This window comes from Mytilus californianus, unplaced genomic scaffold, assembly GCF_021869535.1.
Source record: "Mytilus californianus isolate M0D057914Y unplaced genomic scaffold, xbMytCali1.0.p SCAF_9, whole genome shotgun sequence".
Taxonomy (NCBI): Eukaryota; Metazoa; Mollusca; class Bivalvia; order Mytilida; family Mytilidae; genus Mytilus; species Mytilus californianus.
The window spans coordinates 64,270,372-64,294,904 of NW_026262745.1; the positions used below are offsets into that span (position 1 = coordinate 64,270,372).

General features: G+C 32.3%; 1 protein-coding gene across 1 annotated transcript in view; it reads right to left on the reverse strand.

Annotated features, from left to right (window-relative positions):
• Window positions 1-12,462: 12,462 nt before the first annotated feature.
• LOC127713943 (anoctamin-7-like) overlaps window positions 12,463-24,533 on the reverse strand; it is a 53,554-nt gene continuing 41,483 nt past the window's right edge. The window contains exons 18-22 of the mRNA XM_052219897.1: window positions 22,106-22,239; window positions 19,805-19,885; window positions 17,947-18,116; window positions 17,436-17,563; window positions 12,463-12,676 (exon numbers count right to left, since the gene is read on the reverse strand). Coding sequence (XP_052075857.1) covers window positions 12,666-12,676; window positions 17,436-17,563; window positions 17,947-18,116; window positions 19,805-19,885; window positions 22,106-22,239 — 524 coding nt within the window. The 3' untranslated portion in view covers window positions 12,463-12,665. The remainder of the gene's footprint in view (window positions 12,677-17,435; window positions 17,564-17,946; window positions 18,117-19,804; window positions 19,886-22,105; window positions 22,240-24,533) is intronic.

Here is a 24,533-nt window from a genome sequence, read left to right on the forward strand (position 1 = left end):
ATAAACTTGTTCGGTCTGCAATTTAAAAAAAAAACGATCTATTAAAACTGTCATTTCTATCTTAAATACTGATTTGTTATAAAAGGTTCAAGATTTAATCAAGGATTTGTATAGTAAGATTTAATGATCTGATACATCTAACAAATCATGCAGATTAATGATTTTTTTTTAAATTTTTATACATAAAAGAAAATTTCTTCAGTTATGTATGGTCATGTGTATGCATTGATATTATATTGAGATATGCACCTTGTTTACTGAATTCTTGTGGTTTGTTCTCACTTGTTTCCCTCTGCTGAGTAAACCCTGTAAAAAATTTCAAAAGAAAAATAAAAAGAATCAGGCACAAAGAAAGATAACTCAATTTTTCTATTTGTAAAGCATGCATATTTTGCTATGAACTTTAAACATTATACAATATTTATACCATCTTTATGTCGATAAACTAATTTGTATGTGATGTATATTTTTCATCAATATCATACGAAGGAATGTTTACCAATCAAAGGTAAAAGAAGGGTTTCAGTTATTACAGAACATAAAATTCTATTTTAGCGCATCGGCGATGTCTGTAAGGAATTTCTTTGAAAGTGATATCCTACTATTAAAGCAGATAACTCGCTTTGGTTTTTGATTTGTCTGCATTTTTTCATTGATAGCAATGAAAAGAAATATACATATTCAGATGTCATTGTCATAAAGCGAGAGGTTTGGCTAGCCATTAAAACCAGGTTCAACCCACCATTTTTTCTTGAGATGTCCTGTACCAAGTCAGGAATATGGCAGTTGTTATCAAATAGTTCGTTTTTATGTGTGTTGGCGTTTGTTTTTGTTGCACATCGGGGTTCCTGTTCTTCCTTTGATTTACTCTTATAGTTGATGTGTTTCCCTCGGTTTTGGTTTGTTTTTTCACAATCGATTTATGACTTTTGAACACCGGTATACTACTGTTTCCTTTATTTAGAAAGTAATGTAAACAACGTAATAGCATAAGCATTTCATTACTTAATCTGAAATACCTACTGAAGTCTCCATCCCTTCATCTATACTTTTGAAAGAGGAGGTATCTTTGAAAGCATTGAGGATGTTTTCCTCTGCAACACTGATTGGCTTTGGATAAGGTCTCCCTCTTGTCATGTTCCGCTCCTCCTTTTCAAAAACATTAGTTTTCCTTTGCATCCCTTGTTAGGTTCCTGAACTTGGTTCTAACAGTGAGAAAATTTCTGTAACTCACGCCAAGAGCATGCACTCCGGTTATCTGCTCCAACATTTCGTCTTGGCGTCTGAAATAACTACTTTGCCAAATTTCCTACTAATAAGGTTAACCTCCATAATAAAATGGCTCTGCCCTCTTATTCTCGGTATTTTTATGGAGGGTTTGTTCTTTTGTTAACAGGAAGTAGGAAAATATTAGGTAAAATTTAATTTTCAACAGGTAATTAGAGGAAAATATCAAAATTAAGAGTTGAATTTTTCAAAAAATTATTAGTAGTCTCAGTCATCAACTTGTTTTAGTGTGATGGAATAGCACACAATGACGGAAAATTGATATGCTCTGTCACATCAAAAGAAATTTAACGTGTTCAGATATCAGACAAGGCTTTCATAACTTTGGTAAAAGAAAACGAGAATACAGTCCAATATGAACATTAACCCTCGTTCACGAAATAAAATGTATGCATTCACTTTTTCTAAGCTGTTTTATAATGTTATATGCTGGAAAAAGGAGTAACTGCAATTCCAAAATATACCTGTTCTAACATTCCAAATGGAAAAACTGAATGCTATGATTATTTTGCTTCAAACATTCAAGAAAGAAGAGTGATGGTGTTGTTGTCTGGTGGACAAACATTCTAAACAGTTTGAAAGTCCAAAGTTGCTCAAGAAACAAATACTTGCTCGTCGCTAATTTGAAGAGAGCCAATATACATGTATGAGATATCAAGACGCCTTTGTTTTTGCGAAACAGCTCTTTATGAGCTGCTTTTAATTGCATCATTTATAATCAAATATAAAACCACTCTAAGACGAAATTGAGTACAAAACAATAGTTTAAAACAGATATGTAGTAGTCCTTGATAAAAAAAGGACTTATAAAAAAAAGAATTGTTATGTTACTATTTTGTTTCCATATTAACTAAACAAATTTTGGCTGACGCCGGAGAAACATAGTGTTGTCCTAAATACTCCTACCGTACAGGTAATGCCCTGACCTACTCCCCAGTTTCAACACATAGGGTAGTTACTGTCGTATATACTTGCCTTGTTTGCTATAAATATCAGTTGAGACGTTTTGGTTCAAACGTGAGACAATTAACGCCTCTGAGGTTAGAAAAAAAATTAAAAACAACTCATAAGTTAATTTTATGCGTCCGAAGCTCTTTTTCCTGATTTACCTTCATCAGGAATGCTCAAAGCCGAATATTTGAAAGCCAATAATGTATAAGAACCGAAACAGTTGAAAAACTATATGAAAATAAATTTCTTTAAAATTTCTAAATTTTAAACATTTAAACGGACAATTTTGGAATGGTTTCGTTATAAATCATGTCAGTATCGAAGTACTGACTACTAACATGACTAAGTTGATGATACCATCAGGGACTGATAGTTCATCAGCAGAGGTATCGAAACAGTGCCGAGAAAGACTCTTGTAGCAGACAATAACTGTACATTTTAGTCTGCTCTAATAACTGATATTTCCTAGTTAATATCCATAGGTATTTTTTTTTGCTGCTGTCGAAGAAGAATTGTATCAGCCTCTCAAACTGGTCAATAAGAAAGACATACTTTTGTTCTGTAGTATACTTTATGGAAAAGAAAGGATGTGGATCATCCAATCATAACGCAAAATTTAAAATTACTAAGCTTACATGAACAAAAATGCACTATTTCAGCTTCATTCTGTCTTTAAACATGTTAAAGGGCTAGTTTTGTGATGAATGTATGTCGTTTCACCAAATATTTTTTTTGACTTTTATTTCTAGATAAGTTAGTAATAGACTTTTTTATGGTTATCAATTGAAATAAGTTAATTGTTGCTTTATTCAAACTGCAAAGATTGTTCCTTTATTCGCCCTTGTTTCCTTGACTTACACAAATACCTAATGAAATAATAAAATCCACAAAACAGGCCTTACTTTATCGAGATTTCTTTTGTATTTATTATAAGTGAGATTTCAACACTGTGAAAACCTTTTACATGATGTTTTCGTTCACTGTAAGATACACTTATAGAAGAAGAATCAAGCTTAAAATCGCTAGGACCGGGAATGAATTGTGACCTGTTAAGTGGTTGAACATCTATTCAAAATTTGCTGGTTTAGAATTTGATTCAGATATTCTTATTTTTCATTTTTTATCTCAGCAATTAAAACTGGATTTCTGATCGGGAATGTTAGGCACACGGCAGACGGTCATCGGACAAGCCTGCAGACGGTTATATAAAGGACAATTTGCATCGTCAGTTGATTGTATCCATGAGTCTTAGCATATAATTCAGAACTGATTCATTTCTGTTGTTTCGATGTTACTGTGAGAAACTTATTCAATATCTGTGTTTGCCATGTTCATAGTCAATTGCATTCAGAGTAAAAATACTTAGAACTTGGACAAGCAGGAAGAGTGAGAATAAAAATGTATATATAATTCATTTCGTTTAAATTGGTGTTTTTTCCGTTTGGAGTTAGTGAACTAATCTATAGATGAGAGCTATAATGGCTAGATCTGCAAGAGTACTTACTATTTTTATATTTTGATGTTAGGTGCATTAGGCACGTGAACTATTTTGGCGGTTTGTACGGGTTTGATTTTATGATACTTTCTCAAGTTTGGAAATAAGATGTCTAAGTATCAAAGGTTCTCGCAAGATGAATTTATGTTCATTACATAAATGTATGTATAATAAAAAGGTTTTATAGTTTTGTTAACTGGAATCTGAACTGCTTGCGTGTTAATTGTGTGAAGGGATCGGATCGCCTGTATTTTTTTTAAGAAAGAGATTTATAACGCTGAATTTTGTTTTCTTGAGCATCATTATAAAGATGCTAAACAGATCAGCCCCCCTCCCCCTTGGGAATAACATGGACAACATTTGTGCTAATTTTTTTCATTAAGACTTTCTAACGTACCAAAACGAAATTTTACTTGACCTCTCTAGATTATCAGTATTACACATTCCATTGGGTAATACATAAAACACCTTTAAGCATTCAATTTAATATTTATCTCCCTAATTATGACGATTTAATCCGCCAGTGACACCATGACTACGGAGGCTGCCAAATATACGATGTGCAATAAACTTCCAAGGTATTCAAATGTATTCATACATGTATAAATGAATTTGAAACGTTGTTTATGTCTATATGTAATTGATTTGAAATTGTTACTGATGTTCTTACAAATAGAGTATTTCATATTTAGCCTATAGACATTGCTTTAAATGATGTATACATTTATTTTTACTTCAATAATTTGGATAACGATTTTTCACAAAGCGATTGGTAAGTCCTTCATCTTTCATTAAACAGTAAAATGCCACGTTAAGAATTTAAAGTTGAAGCGCATGTAATGATCGATAAAAACACAATCTGTATGATTACATCCAAATAGTATCTGAATAAAATAATGTATAGTGTAGCTTAGGATTGAATTATTTAGAATACGTTTTCCCCTTTTGAATCTTAAATTCTCTTCGGAAAAGTTTAACATTTCAAGTTTGCTTTTTTTTTTGTCTATTGTTATCTTAAAGTTAATAATTGTCGACTTTTGATCTTTGTCACTATCGTTGGTTTACTGTAAGCAATCGTTTGTATACACATGTAGCCAATTTGTATTTCTACATTAAATGCTGAATTATTTGCCTGAGGTAGACATGGTAAATTCTATGTACAAACAAAATGTAGTATGTCGCCGTCAAATGATTGAAATATACTAAAGACTTGTGAATCTCATAGATAATGTAGACATCATTGAAGACCTGTTGGTGGCCTTCTGCTGTTGTCTGTTCTGTGGTCGGGTTGTTGTCTCTTTGACACATTCCCCATTTCCATTCTCAATTTTATCATAGATTGATAGTTATCGTCAACGGAACGTCATGCAGACCATCGAATTAGAAATGTGAACCTCGATTGGTTGTTTATAAGATAGAGATCTTCACTAACACTAATTTAACATTTATATCATCCTGCAAATTTTACTGCAAATAATCTCTTTATTGGGTATTTCTAGGTTTAGAAGTCGGAAATAAATTCTGATTGATAGATAAATAGTTCTTGCTTGCATAACATACAGTGTCATATATTCCATGCATAATTAGAAAGAGAATATATTGGCAATAAAAACAATTTGTTGGTCGACCGGCGGAGGCGCGATGTATTTAGTGCCAATACAAAAGAGCTAGTTTAGTTTTGGTTAGGAAAGAAACCGAATTTGCAACAGGTCCCAAAGAACCACTCACAGAGTTGAAACAAGTGCTTTTAATACGTGAAGAGGAAGAAAGCTTCCATATCCCTACACGAGGCATCGAGTGTAATCCCCCCGTTCCTACCTGTTAGGAACCTTCCAGCACAACCAAGCAAGGCCCCATTTAAGCAAGGTTTTACTACCCAACAGTAAAAGTCGAAAGATTCTTAATATTTCTAATCTTTATTTAACGCTTTGGGTAGCAATACATTCTCTTACTTTATAATATCGTGTTGACCCTTATTACAAAATGAAGTCTTTGTTTTTACAAAAAGGCAGCGCAACCAAACAACTCACCGCATGCAGCGACAGTAGTTAGTAACATTTTCTAATCTAAGAGTTACATTGTGTGCAAACATCCTGCGACAAACAAATTGATAGTTTATCATCTTGAACGCCATAATGGACTCGCTTTGTTTGTTTGTTTTTTTTTTTTCATGTGTTACTGTCGTCATAATTATAGAAATAACATACATGTATATCTAAACAATACAGCACCACATATATCATACCTGTACAGCTACACAACAAATATTAACTATATCAAAAATTATGTAAGCCAACAATAAACATTTGGCCAATATAACCATTAAATATTAGCCCAAAGCCAATCAAAAAGAATGTATGCACATTCATAAAAGAACATTGTATGAACACTGCAATAAACAAGGATAAATCGACCATTACGAAAAATTAAAATTTATGCTAATATTTAAAGGTCTTCTTTTCATAGTTCTAATAACTGTTCGATACAAGACGATGAATATGGCATGCCGTACTCATATTTATTCAGCTTTAAAAGTACATGTAACTGCTATATTTTATGACATAATTTTTATTTCATATAAGTTTATTCAAGCGTTCCAAGTCTTGAAAGTCATCCTTTCGAGACTAAAACGGACCTCAGTATTATGAAGGTCCGATATCATTGTTATTGGATACCTGTATCACATATGATAATGTATATATTACATTTGTAACCACAGGCCCTTCCAAGTTGACAACACAGCATTTCTACTCGCCATGATCAACACGACGTTCGCTACTAGCGGAGCAGTGGCTGATGCTTACCATTTACCCATCCGGCGCACTTGAGTACAATTATCCCCGGGTTTTCCGTGTAATCCATTCCTTACTTTTCTGTCTTACATTTTCTTGACTGTTGTTTGCCTTGTCGTAACTTTTCGTTTTGGCTATGGCATTGTCTGATTTTCATCAACTACCGCCTTTAATTTCGCTTTTGTATCTTCTCCTTATTTGTCATAAGTTATATACGATATTTAATAAAGCATTCGAAAATAGAAATCTGCTGCAAAACTTTTTTTGAAGTAGCATTGTTTTGTCCGTTCGTACTACTAATAGTACAGAGACGACACAATAAAAAAAGGTTGGAAAAGATAAATGGCACGAGGAAAAACATAAAGGAGCTCTGCCCTGTATTTTGAGATCGTTAGGAAACTACAGTGTCATTGTTTTATAAAATAAGAGTTATGATATGATTGCCAGGTGGTAAAATCTCAACCGCAGACCATATACTATTCAACGTAGGGGCTTCATCAATGCTCGCTACCCATACCGAGTAGCAAGTAGCAAATTTCCGAAATAACTGATGCAAACCAATTAAACGAAAAATGACGGCCTGGATTATGTACAAACCTGTACAAAACTATCAACGAAAAACAAATATGATATAAAGCAACGCATGACAACCTCTGAAAAATTGGGACAGGTACATACAAAATCTGTTCTCGTCAAACTTGCATGTTTGAGGGCGCACAACCCTCCTCTAACCTGGGATAGGTGTGTAACAGCACAACATATGAACAAAACTATACAAATTAGTTAAAAGAGGCTTAACTCATCAGATCGATACAAAGCACAAAACAACTAACGAAAAAACAAAAGACACAAAGTATTGATCTGAGAATCCGCGAAGTTACTAAAAGCTTACCAAAAGCCAATAGCAACTAAAACAAATCATGGATCTGCGACACAATTGATTTTATAATGAATAACATAATTTATGTAAAATTGAGAATGGAAATGGGGAATATGTCAAAGAGACAATAACCCGACCAAAGAGCAGATTACAGCCGAAGGCCAACAATGGGTCTTCAACGCAGCGAGAAAATCCAATTCAGTGAAAATGAACGTTATACTCAACTCCAAAACATATAAATGAACTGAAAAAAAAAACATACAAGACTAACAAAGGCCAGAGGCTTCTGACTTGGGACAGGCGCAATAATGCGGCGGGGTTAAACATGTTTTGTGAGATCTCATCCCTCCCACTATACCTCTAGCTAATGCAGAATAAAGAAACACACATCAATACGCACAGTTAAACTCAGTTTAAAAGAAGTGTATATCTCATAAAGCAACCCAAGTATTTTTTGAAGAATGTAGGATCGTTCATATGATTGACAGACATTTCATAAACCTTAAATGACATCTTTTACAAAACGAAAGATAGCTCATATAATTCTATGATATTTTATAAAGCAAAGAAGACACCTTATAAAGAATGAAAAAAATATTGCATAATCAAAGTATATCTTTGTCCCTTAAAAATGGACTACATGCAGCCAGGAAACTTCGGTGTCACAGTTTTTCTGTTCTCTACCACCATTGACTTTGATCGCTCCGTTTGTATTTCCAAAAAAAAATAACGATGCCCTATGAAGATTTGTGTATTTAGTTGTTAAATAAAAGACCAGTTCATATCTACTTTTTATATGTACAGAATGTAAGCATTGTGCAGAAGGTAGCATAAGCCCATCAGTAATCCAAATGATTATACCAGATTATGTGAGAAAATTTGTCAATCCAGAGTGTACAAACGCAACGGCGAAAACTAATGCAACAAATGTATTATTTGGTCCATGTCCATCGATCCAGTTGACAACTGAATAAACAAATGTGGTACTCTTCGTTGAAGTGTAAATTTTGCAGTGTCGTTTTTAGGTAATTTCTGGCAGATGCCTTATGTACACAACTTAGAATCTAGGACACTTTTACTAGATTTAGTAAAAAGAACATCGTGGCGTGATCAACACTGAGATTTTGTCAGAGTAGGCCTACTTATAAATAGGTTCTAATGGCTGAATTGAAGGCGTGACACTAAAACATAGAAAAAAAATCGAAAGACGGAAAAAGGAAAACATGTAGATACGAACAGTAACTTGAAGTTGAACTACATCTCTGACTTGATCTTCAATTCTGTCTCGATTGTTAGCTACACAAATGGAATGGAAAACAATTGTCATATTACTGAATTGGTACAGGTATTTCTTTATGTAGACAATTGTGGATTAAACCTGGTTTTATAAGTACCTCGCACTTGTTTGATAGTCGCGTAAGATTCCTTGTGTCATATTAGTGTACTACAATAAAAAAAAAACTCATTCCTTATCAGTAAATGAAATGTGTTTTAGCATATGAATTGAGTTATTCTACCAATTAAAATTGTATTAGTGGAGCTCTGAGTGTAAACCTGTACATTAAACCTAACACCTGTTGTTTTGTTTACTTTCAGAAGCCACAGTGACGTTCTATTTAAGAGATTGTTTTGCGGTGAATAAAAACATAGAATCTGGATGTTACACTGATCAGAATCTGTTAAATGACCAGAAAGTATATCATTGAAAAGAAATTTGCACATGATCTTAAAAAATGTGGTGCACACGTAGGAGATATACACAATTGAAAGTTCTGTATCAATGACATAGTTATCGAACCGTGAAATTTGAAAATTGGTTAACTACCACTGCATTATTCTATCTCACATTCGCGTATTCCCCTCTGTAATGATAAGTTATTTATCACTGAAATATAATTAATAATTTTAGTTATATGCTTTTTGCGTAGCTCGGTATTTATACATTCCGCCATTGTGTTATTGTGCTATAGTCATTTTCTGTATTCTTGTCTTTCATTTTTGCTAATGTGTTTGTCCATATGCCATGTTTGTTTTTATAGAGTTAAATTTAAATCCCAATGTTGACTGCTGTACGTCTTTACCTATTATATAGATATAAGAAGATGTGGTATGATTGCTAATGAGACAACTCTCCATCCAAGTCAAATTTGTAAAAGTTAACCAAATATCTTTTTGTTTTGTTCACCATTTGTTGTCAATATAATGGAACTTTATGCGTCTGTCATACAAGTGAGAAGTTCAGCTAACCATAAGATTTTTGTTTTCAGTTGAATTGTTCAACCCTAGTCATTTTGGGGCTCTTTATGGCTTGCTGTTCGGTATGTGCCATGGCACCGTGTTGAAGGCCGTACTATGACCTATAACTGTTTATTTCTCATACATTGTGACTTGGATGGAGAGTTGTCTTATTGGCACTCTAACACATCTTCTTATTTATATTAATAAACCATTTGCTACATAAGGAAATGCATGTACTATGTATGGAATATTAAAGTTGTTTTCCCTCCGTTTGATGTATTTAACCTTTTGATTTTGCCATTTGATAAGGGATTTTCCGTTTTGAATTTTCTTTTTAGTTCGGTATTCTTGTTATTTTACCTTTTGGTAAACGGTAGAAAAACAAATCTTAAATATGTTACATCGTCCATTACAAATGCCTTTTACGCCATAATATTTACTATAATGGAATTTATTTTAATATGTTGGATTTGAATAGAGATAACTGTATTGTATTTTAAGCTTGGCTTTCGTCAAACAAAAATTTAACAGTTGCAAATTGGGTTCACCTAGCGACGCATAGCTAGGTAAACTCTATCAAAAATAACTTATCTACTGTTTATGTTAAAACAAACAAGTTAAACACTGTCTATGTGTATGTAAATCAACATTAAAGACGAAACGTTAGGTACAAGTCACATTATCAAGAAATGCTTAACATTGATATTTGGGGGTTATATAATGGCTAACTTCTTTGCAAACACGTCATGCAAGTCTAGTGATTGATAATCTATACATTCAATCTTTTCTGTGATCAGAAGGTAAATTTTCAATTGACGCGATTACAAATGTAGAAATGTTTGACAGTCTTCCGATTTTATGTTCAGATTCCATTTTAAATTTTAAATTCTCAAACTTACATTTTAAAAGAGAGCCAAAGTGACGTTCATACTCATGACTTGAAAACAAACTAACAATGCCACGGTAAGAAACAAAAAATGACGAAAAGACAAACAACTGTTAACAAAACACGATATACTAAACTAAAAAGTGACTAATACGAATTTCACCTAAAACCTTGGGTGATCTCAGGTGATCAATTGGGACACCATTACTAATGCGCCTCAAATTGTGTCATACAAAAATAATACCAAAACATAAAGAAATATCGTTGCATTGATATTGGAAATGTTTCAGGTTTAGCAAGTGACTGAGCTTGACTATTTGTGACGATTTCAAAAGATCATAGAATAAAGGTTTTAAAACTCGGAGAAATTCAATGTATGCAAATAACACAATTTTCAAAGAACCTATTGTGGGAAAAAGAGATTTTTACCTTGAGAAGCCGCAACCCAAATCACACATCTTACCCCAAACATGTTACCATAACATTTATGTGATAATGTCTCAGCTCCGAAACGAGCCATCATACATATCCAGGTTTATGATATGAAGTTGTGATAAAGGCTACCTTAAATGAATTGCGTATGTTGAAATAATTACCTAATGATACAATGGTCAGAAACTATGCATCACTACCTACTCCTTTTTTTTATACTTTTCTTATATCTACCTTATCTTCTATTTTTTATCTTTGAGTCCTAAATCAGCAGTAACCTGCATTGCCAAAAACTAACATTCCTCATTCATTTATTATTCTTACGTACGGCCTTATGTAATGCATACACTTTTTCACTTTGTTCACACAATGAAACAATTGATTTTCAATTTTCTAGCGGAAATTCTACAATTATTGTGGATTCATTTTATTTCCAGGGTTCAAACTATCAGAAATGTACGAAAAGTATATATATTAGATCTCAAAAACAACGCAGAGCATTGTTTCATTTCTAAATGTTATTGTTAAAACTTTGTTTTAACTTTAACACTACAACACATGTAGTCATTATGTATTACAGTTAATTTTACGTTGTGAGGAAACACACTGATTCAAAAATGATTGTTTTTATATATGTATATATATCGACAACATATATCTTGAGTTTGTTAGATTGACATTTTAACGAACAGTGCGTATTCAAATTGTGCACAATTACTGGCCGACCTAGCCAGGTGTTGAACTTAAACGAGACAAAATTCATATAGAACTGTCACAAAAATAAAAAGAAAAAGCGTTATGCTATGTTCTCTTATTCATTTTCAGATATATTGATGATATCCTGTCACTCACCAACATTTCAGTGAGTGATATTATTTCATATATCCAGAAGAACTTGCGACTAAGGATACATCCAGAAACTGGAAGGTATGCTACATATCTTTATCTTTTTTTCGATATTGCCAAATATGGTCAACTTCAAACAAGAAATTAAGGCAACCGTGATCATTTCTAATTTCAAATTGTCAACTTCAGATTTTTCAGTAGAAACATAGTTACCATCTGTTTCATTGTATGGCGTTAACAAACACTGCCCCAACACAGGTTTAAGTTTTAGTTTAAGTACATGCATTTCCTTATGTACAAAATGACAGCCATCTCTAGAACTGTCGACAATTCTGGTTTCGCTCTATTGGAATTCAGTGAGATTTCTGCAGTTTGTATTTTTTTTTTTTTTTTACTTTCCCAACCTTTTTATGATGTTTTTTCATTGATAAATATCTGTTGCCTTAGATTATATTGCTTCAAAATTCGAATTGATAGAACTCATTATGAGTTACTTCATAACATACTTGTATCATGTATTATAGAACAGGTAAGTTGATATTCTGAACGGTAAAATATCAAATGTATTATACAAATAACAAATCTTGTCTTTAACACTGCTGATGTTAAAGGTATTTTGTTTTCTCAAACTTATTTGAATCACACAAAGTCGAAGTATAAAAGACATGTACATTTATATATAAACAACATATTAGAACTGTGTTTAAATTAGCAACAACAGAAAACAATTGTTTTTATTTCATATAAGAAGGACTTAAACCGTGGAATCATCTGAATGTTTAGATCCATGTCTGCTATCCCCATATATAGGAAGTTCTTGGTTTTTTGACATTATATAGTCACACAGGCCTTTCACTTTCAAACAAAATCTGTAAAAATGAACCAGTATAATTATTTGAAATAATGCTATTCCTGTGAAAGTTGTGACGTGTTTTTTTTATATTGTAACTTGGAGTAATTCTTAATCAAACCAATGCATGTTATTATAAAAATGCAAAGAAATTATTTTGGACAATATTAATGTCTAGTATGTTGCATTTCTAAACAACGAAATTAAATTATATATACACATATAGATTACACACATTAAACGAAAAAATCGGACATAAGTTTACCTATTTTCTTCCTAATTCCTTCTTACTTACACCAAGGGCTATCAAATTTGTGTTTGGTGAAATAAAACAAAACACTTAGTGTTACTATTCAAAGACATATCTTGAGTTATTGTTTAGTTTCATAGTAAGTTCATTTTGAATAAAATTGAAAACGGAAATGAGGAATGTCTCAAAAAGACAACAGCCCAACCAAAGAGCCGTAAACCACCAATGGGTCTTCAACACAGCAAAAAAATCATGCACCCGGAAGCGGACTTCAGCTGGCCCCTAAACAAAAATTTCTAATAGTTCAGTGAAAATAGACGTCATATTAAACTCCAAAACATATAAATGAACTAAAATTAAAAAAACATACAAGATTAACAAAGTCCAGAGGCTCCTTACTTGGGACAGGTACATATATGCGGCGGGGTTAAACATGTTTATTGAACCTCAACCCTTCCCCTATACATCTAGCCAATGTAGAAAAACCAAATACACAGCAATACGCACAGTAAAAGTCAGTTTAAAAGAAGTCCGAGTCCGATGTCAGAATAGGTAACAAAATAAATTAAAAAAAATGACAATGATACATAAATTTACAAAGGACTTTTAGCATTTACTGACATGCAAGCTCCAGCCCTTAATTAAACTGATTGAAAGATTATGTCTTCGTCATACGAAAATCAAGCAGAATCCCTCCCGTTAGGGATTAAGTACCATACCATCATAAGATATATGAGAAGCACATAACCTTTATTTGGAATAAACATGCCATCTTTAATGACCTGACAACAGTACCGTAACTGTATCCCTTCTGAATACTTGATCATAGAAAAATGAGTTTGAACAAACCCAGAATGATCCGGGATTGTCTATTTAGGAATACTTTAATTGCAACCATGCTTTTTACCAGTGTCTGAGCAGAAAGTTGATGAACTAGGGGTTTGTCAAAGAACGTCTCGTCCTTTTTCCTAAAAAAAAGTTCATCGGAATGTACCAAGACCTTGTTGATAGATATTCCGTATCAACTTCATAAATAATAAATGATGGTCTTGAAGTATAAATTCTGGGTACTAACGTTTCTTAAATCTAAATAACGTGTTATAGTATTCTTTTATTTGTTTTTTTTGAATATTACTTTTACTGTTTAGTCTATTTTTGGTGATATCTGTTTGACGTGGCTCGGTACTTATACATCCCGTCATTGTTTTATAATGCTATGGTATTTTTTTGTATTCTTGTCTTTCATTTTTGCTTATATGCTTTGTATATATGCCTTTTTGTGTTCCTTTGTAACATATTTGTTTGTTTTTATAGTGATTAGGATTTTTTATTATAACAAAACGTTGACTGTTGTACCCCTATTTTGACTTTTTACCTCTTATGTCTGTTTAATTGTCTTTTTCACACATCGTTGTCAATATAATGGAATGTTATGCGTCTGTCATACAAGTGAGAGGTCTAACTAGCTATACAAAAGGAAATGCCTGTACCAAGCCAGGAATATGACAGTGGTTATCCATTCGTTTGATATTTTTGAGCTTATAATTTTGCCATTTGATTAGGGACTTTCCGTTTTGTATTTTCCTCGGAGGTTGGTATTGTGTGATTTTACTTTTTGCTACACAAAATTCGAATTACTGATATTTTTATTTCTACACATTTTGTTTATCAATTACAAAAATGAATTAGTCGTTAGTCCATACTTGTTATGTATTTTATGAATGTCTGTGATATTAGTTTGTAAACGTGGCAAGAAGAATTACTTTTTTTCCGGGAGAATTACTATATTGATATACCATGTGACTGTTTTGTATACATTTTAGAATATCAAGCCATGTTATGTTGTAAGACGTGCAAAATGAAAAATAATGAAATACGTCTGATATAGTCTATAAGAAACATATATAAGAATTCCGTCATTTTTACTCAAATTGGCAGCAAATTGGGTACTTTAACGTTATGTTTTTAATTTTGTATATTTTCGTTGCATTTCTTTTTAGAACGTTATACTTGTTAACTTATATATGTTATGCAATTTGCAATTGGGTCATAATTTGCTTGTATAGTTAAGTGAAAAATATATGATTTATAGACACACAAAAAAGTTTATGCATGAAGTATACGACTGTACATCCTGTTTCCTGTGTACGATGGTTCAAAGGTATAAATAAAAATGTCCGTTTGTGACACCGAAACAGGAGCACTAACATAAAATAATGCAAAACGTTATTTCAATGTAATGTCAAGTTCACAAGGCCCACCTATCTATTTTGTAGATAGGAATTTCCGTCAATTTAGTGAAAAGCAACGAAAATAATATTTTTAGACCATTAGCCGTAAAGTGAACTTTTTATTTCCCCTCCCTCCTAATAAATATTACAAATTCATAAGTGTATCAAAAAGAAAAAAAAATGACATCAGTACAAACAGTTTTGAATGCTTGAAATTGCTTGCACACTTAAAGAAGAGACGTCAATATTTTGTACCTGCAGGTTCGTATTCTCAGGGCAGACAGTTTAAAAAAGCACTTTTTTCAAATATTTTATAAATTGTCATGAAAAACTTATTAAATCATTATTTACCCCGAATGCCTAATTTTTACATATACATCCCTCTGACATATATCTTACATACATTACGAACATTATCATACAGAGAGAATCGATATTTGATTGATAAACCAATCAATGCTTAAAATGTTTCCAGAAAGACTGACAATCTCAAGTCTAAAATTCACCTCCAGAAAGCGCAGACTTATTGACATGTTTAAGTTGAACTGAAACGTACGTGTTTATCATAAGTACGAATGATAAAAGGATTTAACTTTAATATTATCAGTCCTATTAAGTCTTGTTTATAAGCTGAATAATCTTTAAAAAAATATCTATAATGTCGTTTTTTCCAAAAACATAATTATGATTTGTGTGTTTTGCCAATCTTACGAGTAAAGCCATTTTCAACTGCATTTAACATTTGATCTTATGTTGTGTTGTTACACCACCGTTTCAAGCTTGGGGTTAAGGTTGAGCACCAAGAAGCACGTTTTTCCCTAAGACATTCTCAATGTGCCTATTTGTATTCTAGAGCCCTGTGTTTTAAATTCTTGTTGTTGTTTGATGTCTGTCATTTTGATATCCCATTTGTTGTTTACCTTTTGTTATGTTGGTACCTTTAATACTTCATTATACAAGAGTTTTACTCATTGTTGTAGATTTACAGTGAATAACCAATTTAACAAAAAAAAAGGTGTTTATATCCACGTCACTTGGACTCTGGTCTTATTAACGATCATACCATATCTTAATATTCCCCATGTAGAGTTTAATGATACATGGTGTGAAGAACAGAAATGATGTATTTTATCATACATTAATAATCATTTTTTATATAGAATAAGTAAACAATATGTCTACTATTTTTCAAAGTGCAAGCGTGTTTCCAACTTGGAACTCGATGAAACTATTTTACCGCGAGCGTCATTGTATTTCGCGGAATTTCAAATGCAGCTGCGGAATTTGAGAATATAACAACAAAACTAATAATATTTAATTTTACCAGTGTACGTTATTTTATTTAACGCCAATTTGCCCAGATTATAGATGTCTTTTTGACATTGTTTTACATATTGTATTAATATTGTGTCATAGATCAAATTTATTTGTTAAATATATATTTATTTTTGTTAATATTCCTTTTTGATCAAGTTTGGCTTTTTCAATTGATATTTTATAGTTTGTCTTTCTTTGTTGTAATGCTATACTACTGATTCAGGTTAGGGTGAAGGTTTTTTACCTTCTAAAACGTTTCAACCCGCCGCGTTTGTTTGCACCTGTACTAAGTCAGGAACCTATTCTTCATTGGTTGTCGTTTGTTGGTGTGGTTCATAAGTGTTTCTCCTTTTTTTAATTTTAGATAAACAATTGGTTTAATTGTTTGAATTGTTTTACACCACTTATTTGTGGGCCCTTAATAGCTTTCTGTTTGGTGTGAGCCAAAGCACAGTGTTGAATACCATACTTTGATCTATAATGGTTTACTTTTTACAAATTGTGACTTGGATGGAGATTGTCTCATTTGCACTCATACTACATCTTTTTATATCTATGATAAAGTCACACTATATTGCAGGTATTTATTTTTGCAGTGTTTATATATTATCAGAATGTCTTCTATGGATGGTAAAGTAAAAAAGGTCAAGTACAATGCATGATCACCCAAGTTGTAAGAGGTTCATAAGTGTTTCTCGTTTCTCTTTTTTTTTTTGAATAGATTAGACCGTTGGTTTTCCCGTTGAATGGTTTTACACTAGTAATTTTTTGGAGCCCTTTATAGCTTGTTGTTCGGTGTTAGCCAAGGCTCCATGTTGAAGACCGTACCTTGACCCATAATGGTTTACTTTTATAAATTGTGACTTGGACGGAGAGTTGTCTCATTGGCACTCATACCACATCTTCCTATATCTATGAACAATATACATTTTGTTTGTGATTTTATATTTAAAAGAGCAATATCAAAATAGAAAGATTACCGTAATTTCCTTTATTGTAATGTCTATGATGATGCTTCTTTTTCTTTTTCTTGAACTTTCGTATGGGAGTATATTTTACTTCGACTTTAAATCTATATTTTCTCATATCTTTTGGTGATGGTCTGCAACTAATTTATAATAATTAATAATATAAGTTAGACATTAAAGGACCGAAACATTATCTTGAAGATATACGCTAAATGCAATATAACACATTAAACAACTTGAACAGCCAAGTAGACTCCTCAATAGAATCAAGCAGGTTGCGAGTTTGACTGTCCCTCTGGTATCTTTCGGCCCTCTATTGCGGCTATATGTCACTCAAATAGCAGGGAAAACTAATTTAGAGTCGACGATGATATTTTCTGAACGTGAGAGCTGTTGAACAATATTGATTATTGTGGGATAAATGCACAAACATTCTTATCGTACATTGGTCTGGGCATGTAAAACGTATTATACGATTTTAAGGGACTGTTTGGTGTACGAAACGCTTGTTTATTTAAAATACCTTGGACCAGGTTCTTCATCAGCAATTTGCACTTCTATCTCCATATCTCTGTTTACACTTTGTAATGGCTGAGGAGGGCTGCATCGGTCTGCATCTATTCTTAACTTTGATAAATCTTCCTTTAATTGATCTCGGTCTTTCTTTAGTAAATTCGACATATAATGCGTACTCTGTTGTTAAAAAAAAACAATTGTTTGTACTGAATTTTTAATTGCTGATATATTTCGCTATAAGTTCCGTATTCTTTTTTCTTACAGAAGATATTTGATAATACAAAATCTGAAGTGATCAATGCTCTATGTATACCTAATTTTTTATGATAGATATTAATACAGTTCAGATATCGATCTCACAACAACTGTGATTTCGCAACGAATATTTTATCAACTATAGCTATAGATAACATACGAAAAAATCAGTTGAATTTTTAAAAGGTTGTTTGCACGGATAGACACAGAGAAGGATCAGTAGGAAATACACTATACCATACTCTCTTGTATTATTTTTAATTTTAGTTTCTTGTGTACAATTTGGAGTTTAGTATGGCGTTCATTATCACTGAACTAGTATATATATTTGTTTAGGGGCCAGCTGAAGGACGCCTCCGGGTGCGGGAATTTCTCGCTGCATTGAAGACCTGTTGGTGACCTTCTGCTGTTGTCTGTTCTATGGTCGGGTTGTTGTCTCTTTGACACATTCCCCATTTCCATTCTCAAATTTATCTCAGACACACGACCTTATATTAATGTCAAGGTAGCTATATTTGTGGCTTGTATTTCTTATCATGATTTTTTTGGTAGAGGGTTGCTGCTCACAAGAAAGCTATTAAACCAAGAGATCTAAATGGTGAAGTTGAAATCATCCCTTCGTAAATTTTGCGGACGCCATCACGAGTTGGTTGACCGTTTTGAATAACCGTTTCACAGATGATATCGGATATGTTCCTTATGTCGTAACTTCAATCCCCTTCCCTTTACACGATCTTGACCTTCCGATTTAGACTATTTACCGGGTTTGTAATAACATGATCAACACGACGGGTGCCACATGTGGAGCAGGATCTGCTTACCCTTCCGGAGCACCTGAGATCACCCCAAGTTTTTGGTGGGGTTCGTGTTGCTTAGTCTTTAGTTTTCTATGTTGTGTCTTGTGTACTATTATTTGTCTGTTTGTCTTTTTCTTTTTTAGCCATGGCGTTGTCAGTTTATTTTCGATTTATGAGTTTGACTGTCCTTTTGGTATCTTTTGCCCCTCTTTTAAGGAAAGAGACATTGTTTCGTCGTTAAAATGGAATAATTATTATGCGTTTGATACCTTATTCTAGAGTATATGTGAGCAGCCGTGAACTTAAACGTTCAATTAAGTAGATTATTTTCTATATACTTTTATTTAGACTGGCAAAACCAAGAAAACTCATATCCATGAAAATACTATAATCCCTCAATCAATCTAACATGACCAAATTGGTTTTACAAAAATAATGGTTAATCTACAAAACATGCAAAAGTCTTTTTAGTTTTACTTGATATTGAATATTTACTGTGCTTTAGAAGTTCACTCTTTGTATCCTCCAATGGGAAATGACAACTTAGTAATAGGCAAATATCAATAGAATTATCACAAAACAAGTACCACCAAAATGGCACTCTGCATATTATAATTAAGTCAGTGAAAATAACATGCATCTTTGGTTTAAAAACACCTTTCATTCAAAGTTTTACAAATAGACCGAAGGTACAACTTAATTGGTTGGGTCAAACATATATGAATCAATGTAAACAATTTTGGAAGATTCTAATTTTGTGAGTGAATTTCATTAAACATGTTAAAATGCATAAAAAAAATGGAATAAACATACCTTTTTTGATGCTGATCGCACATCAGCAGGAACATCTGGTATAAAGTAGTCAATTGCTAATTTTATAGCAACAACTGTATGCTAGAAAGAAAGAAAAAGTGTTAACAATATTAATGTTTATATGTTTATCATTGCATTAACCTTACTAAATCAGTTGTCAATGTGTATTGTTTTCGAGTGTTACAAATTCTGTTAAAAATTATGTCAAAGTGTAATGGACAAAAAATCAAATAACAAAAATTCCAAACTCAAAGGAAAACGGAAAACTGAGTTTCTAGCTATTTTAAGTAATGTCCTCATAAATTATTCCTACTTTTACGTAACAGGAAATGCAAAACATAAGAAAAGAAACCATACAAGAAGCAACATTTTAAATTCAATCAATACATGTACCTCAAGACAAAAAATACCTCTGATTATGATATTTGATCTTGTTGGATATATCAATTTGGAAAGACTTTTAAAAACATTTGTTTATGTTGTTTTGCTTTGCAATATACGTTCAATATATATATGCTTGTTTCTGTTCAGCTCCTGCATGAATTCAGCCTAATCAGAATAAAGGAAAAAGTAAAATCATAAAAGTAATGAACTCTGAGGAAAACTCAATACGGAAAGTCCATAATCAAATGGCAAAATCAAAAGCTCAAACACACAAAAACGAATAGATAAGAACTGTCATATTCCTGACTTGGTACAGGCATTTTCTTGTGTAGAAAATAGTGGATTAAAACTGATTTTATAGCTAGCTAAACATCTCTACTGTACGACAGTTGCGTTGAATTCCATTACATTGACAACAATTGGAAACAAAAGAAACAGAAATAAAAAGTAAAAATGCCAAAAATAGGGGTACAGCAGTCAAAATTGATTTATTATCTTAATCACTATAAAAACAAACAAATATGTAACAAAGAAGCACAAAAAAGGCATATACAGATGGTTGCAGACCAAGCATTACATAAAGTTAACGCACGTTAAAGCCGCATGCACATATTTCGTTTGTTCGTTTCAATTTTCGCATTTACCGCGCGTTTACTATAATTACGTTAACGCGGCCAAAATAGATATTTCTAATGTCTACCCGAGTAAACGCGCGTTTACTCTGTGCCCGTTTAGTCTGTAGTAAATGGACGTTTACTTCAGATTTCACAAGTTTATTTTACGTGCACTTAACAGTAAACGGGCGTTTACTACAGATTTCAGAAGAGTAGCCTTAACTGATTGTATCAATTAATTTTTCTTATGTTATATTCTCAATAGCTTACGTTTAAATTGTTATATGTGAACCGAATCAAAATCAAACTTTCGTATTCGTATTATGAAATAAACTTCGTGTTCATTTGTACATTTACTTCGTTTGTTAAATGACTTTTATCTTAAAATTATATATGTATATGTGTTTAAAACCAAAACAATTAAAAACACTTTGACCAAATTGTTCTTTTTTCCCAAAATTACTATACTCGTTAGACTATGGATAGATATTATACACTTTAAAACAATCTTTTTCATTTCATTTTCTTATAAACATTAAATAATGGCTAGCCTATAAAATTACTCACTTCTGATCGACAAATGTATATATATGCAGCTATCATAAAAGAAAGGAAATGTTGTTTATTTAATTAGAAGGCGAATATAAAGATTATCCAACGCATCTGAAAACTAATTTTATATGATGGGATATAACCATCATGGTTTACGTTGCTTTGTTCTCCATTTTTAACAGTCTCTTCCTAAATATAATTCTATGTATTTATATGCATTTTTACTTAAATCTACTTGTTTGCCTTGGATTTACGAATCAATGTTCAAACGAAAATTGTGCAGTGTAAGAATATTTAAGGTGTTGTATAATTATGTACCATCTCGTGAATTTAGACAGACCTATCCTTACTGGATTTCTGGGACGTCCGATAGATTATTCTCGTTGTGAACATGAATGAAATATTTGCCCCTGAACGTTTAGCTACAAACAAAATCAATCAACCCACATACTAACAGTATACTATTCCAAGAAGAGAACCTCTCATACTTTTCATTATAACGGTACAAGCAATGTTTAAGGTAGTCAAGTTCTATTTAAATATGTATCACTTGTTGAAACGAAATATAGTTTTAAAGATTAACACTGATGATTAATGATAATTTATAATTTTATAAGAATCAAATGAAACCGAACAGTAGCAGGATAATTTGAAACACACATACATGTATATTGTTTTTGATACTAAGTAGACTACCATTCAAATGCTGAACATAACCGTAACAGTGCGTTCAACAAAAGACAAAACTAACCTCAAATGCTACAACAATCCACAGTCTTGTATAAACATCATAATGTTTTACCACTGAGGAGGTAAAACCAATTAGGAAACCATTAGATATCACCCCACAAATATTAACAAACTGTAGAATTGTAAACCATATTCCTACAAACAGAAAATATATTCGTTTGCAGCCTTTTTATCAGCTTTCAGTCACAATGGAATTTTTGTCTACGGGTGCATGGTAGATTTTACAGTTTGTTCTTATATGCTATTGTTACACCACTGCCCCAGGTATGAAGGTGTATGGTTTCCGCAAATATGTTAAACCCCTTCTCATAAAGTAATGGTACTGGTTTAGCTCATATTTGAAGGCCGTACGGTGACAGATAATAGCTAATTTATGTGTCATTTTGTCTCTCGTGGAGAGTTGTCTAACTTTCAATTATACCACATCTTTGACTTTTATATTGATATGCTTTTAAGTTTATAAGCGTATCAGAGACTGTATGAGGTTTACAGATAGAGACAAATGAGCCAAAAATATTGAATAAAGAAAAACATTTGGACAAAATAAGCATATATCGAATAGAGAATGATGGGCAAACTAAAATATTGCATAAAAGTTAATACCGAAATGAGTACCTCCTTGTAGACCCTCGTGTGTATATGACAAGTTTAAGGTTGAGCTTAAATTTGATTCAAATTACACTCTTATGACATTATGACCGCCCTGTACTAGGAATGAGGGCAGTAATGTGAGCACTCTATTCATCAAGATGCATCAAATAAGTTGATTTTGGTTAGTGAAATGATGTTGGTATTTTAATCAGATATCATCTGAGAAATAATGGTGTTAATAGATAGGGTTAATATATACTTAAGAGCCAATCTGCCAGAAAACCATACAAAACCGTCCGAATGTCACTTTTGCCAAATGAGTTCATATTTGGCACATTGGTGCACCTTAGTAATGTAAATAACCACACAATTTTTTTGGGAATATTGAAATTGCTCGAAAACAGCAAAACTAAGCCTTTTTTGAAATATTTCGCTGGTTTAAATAAAAAAAATATGGCAACAGTAATTTTTTATAGTTGTTCCTATAATACATCACTTTAAGTGTAAGAATGCATAAAATTAACAATGCTGTCTATTAAGTGTATGTATAATCTAACTGTTTCAATATGTCTTTTCTAGCTAAATTTCCACAATGGGTGATTTTGGTCATCTTGCAGAGCCAAAATACTCCAAGACCTATTTATCATTGTAAAACAACATATCTACTTTCAAAGTATAACCTTATATACCCAATAAAAAAAAACATCAAGCTCGGCAAATAATGTTGGTGTCTGGTTATGCCACAACAAAATGAGGTAACCTGCATATTCAAATTTTCTCTATGTTGCCGTCTAATTTGTAACTACTGACATAATATAGGAGCTGGACTCATAAATAACTATACACTAGTAGCAATATTTAAGTCTGAAACGGTCATTTTGGTCTGATCAAGTCTTAATCGACTGGATTTAATGATAGAGAAAAACGTCAAGACTTTTTCAGACTTTCAGACGCTTTCACGATATACCGTGTTAAGTCCGTTCAGTCATGTCAAGATAAACAAGACAGATTGTTCTTGCATGCGATTAAGACTTGATCAGACCATGTTCAGATCAAATCAGACCAAAGGTAAAAATGCTGTTTAGACTTTGTAAGATCGTGTTCAGTCGTGTTAAGATTTTAAATATTCGGATGCAAAACGGGCGACACTTTCTCTGTGTTTATTAGGTGTTTTTCCCCTTCGTGAATAAAATCGGAAAAGAATGGAGGGTATTCTTGTGTGGTCTTTTAATGTTATGTTGTATGTCTATTAATTAAATAACGTTTGCAAAGTTGCAATTCATTTTTTACGATGTTATTTCACTTAAACATTTAATTTGTTATATAAGAAAAGAATAATTGGTGAAACCGGAAAAGTGTGTAAGTCATAAAAACTTTGCAGTCGTGCTTTCTGGCATTAAGTAATTTATAATTTATTCGTTCCGTCAGTAAAGATATAATGATTAGTAATAAATATCAAAAATGTTCTTAAACACATTTTCGTCTGTGATTTAAAATAATTGTTCTTACCCATATAAAATTAGTCAAGGAAAATATATTCTGAGTATCTTCTTTACTTTATATTTTTCTAATTTTTGACAGATGACAGATGTTTGGTGAAAGTTATTTACATTTCAATATACGGATTATCTGAGCATTCAACCGAAACGGACTGTCAAACACTATCTTAATAATTATAAATACCCGTGCAACGCTGTGACTGTTTTATCCATGGAAGTTAAGTGAAATATGTTGCCATGTTTTATCATATATAAGGATACACCGGATAAAAATATAACATTTACAAATTATAAAACATTATTTCAAAATAAATGCAACAAGAATGCAAGCATATTTCA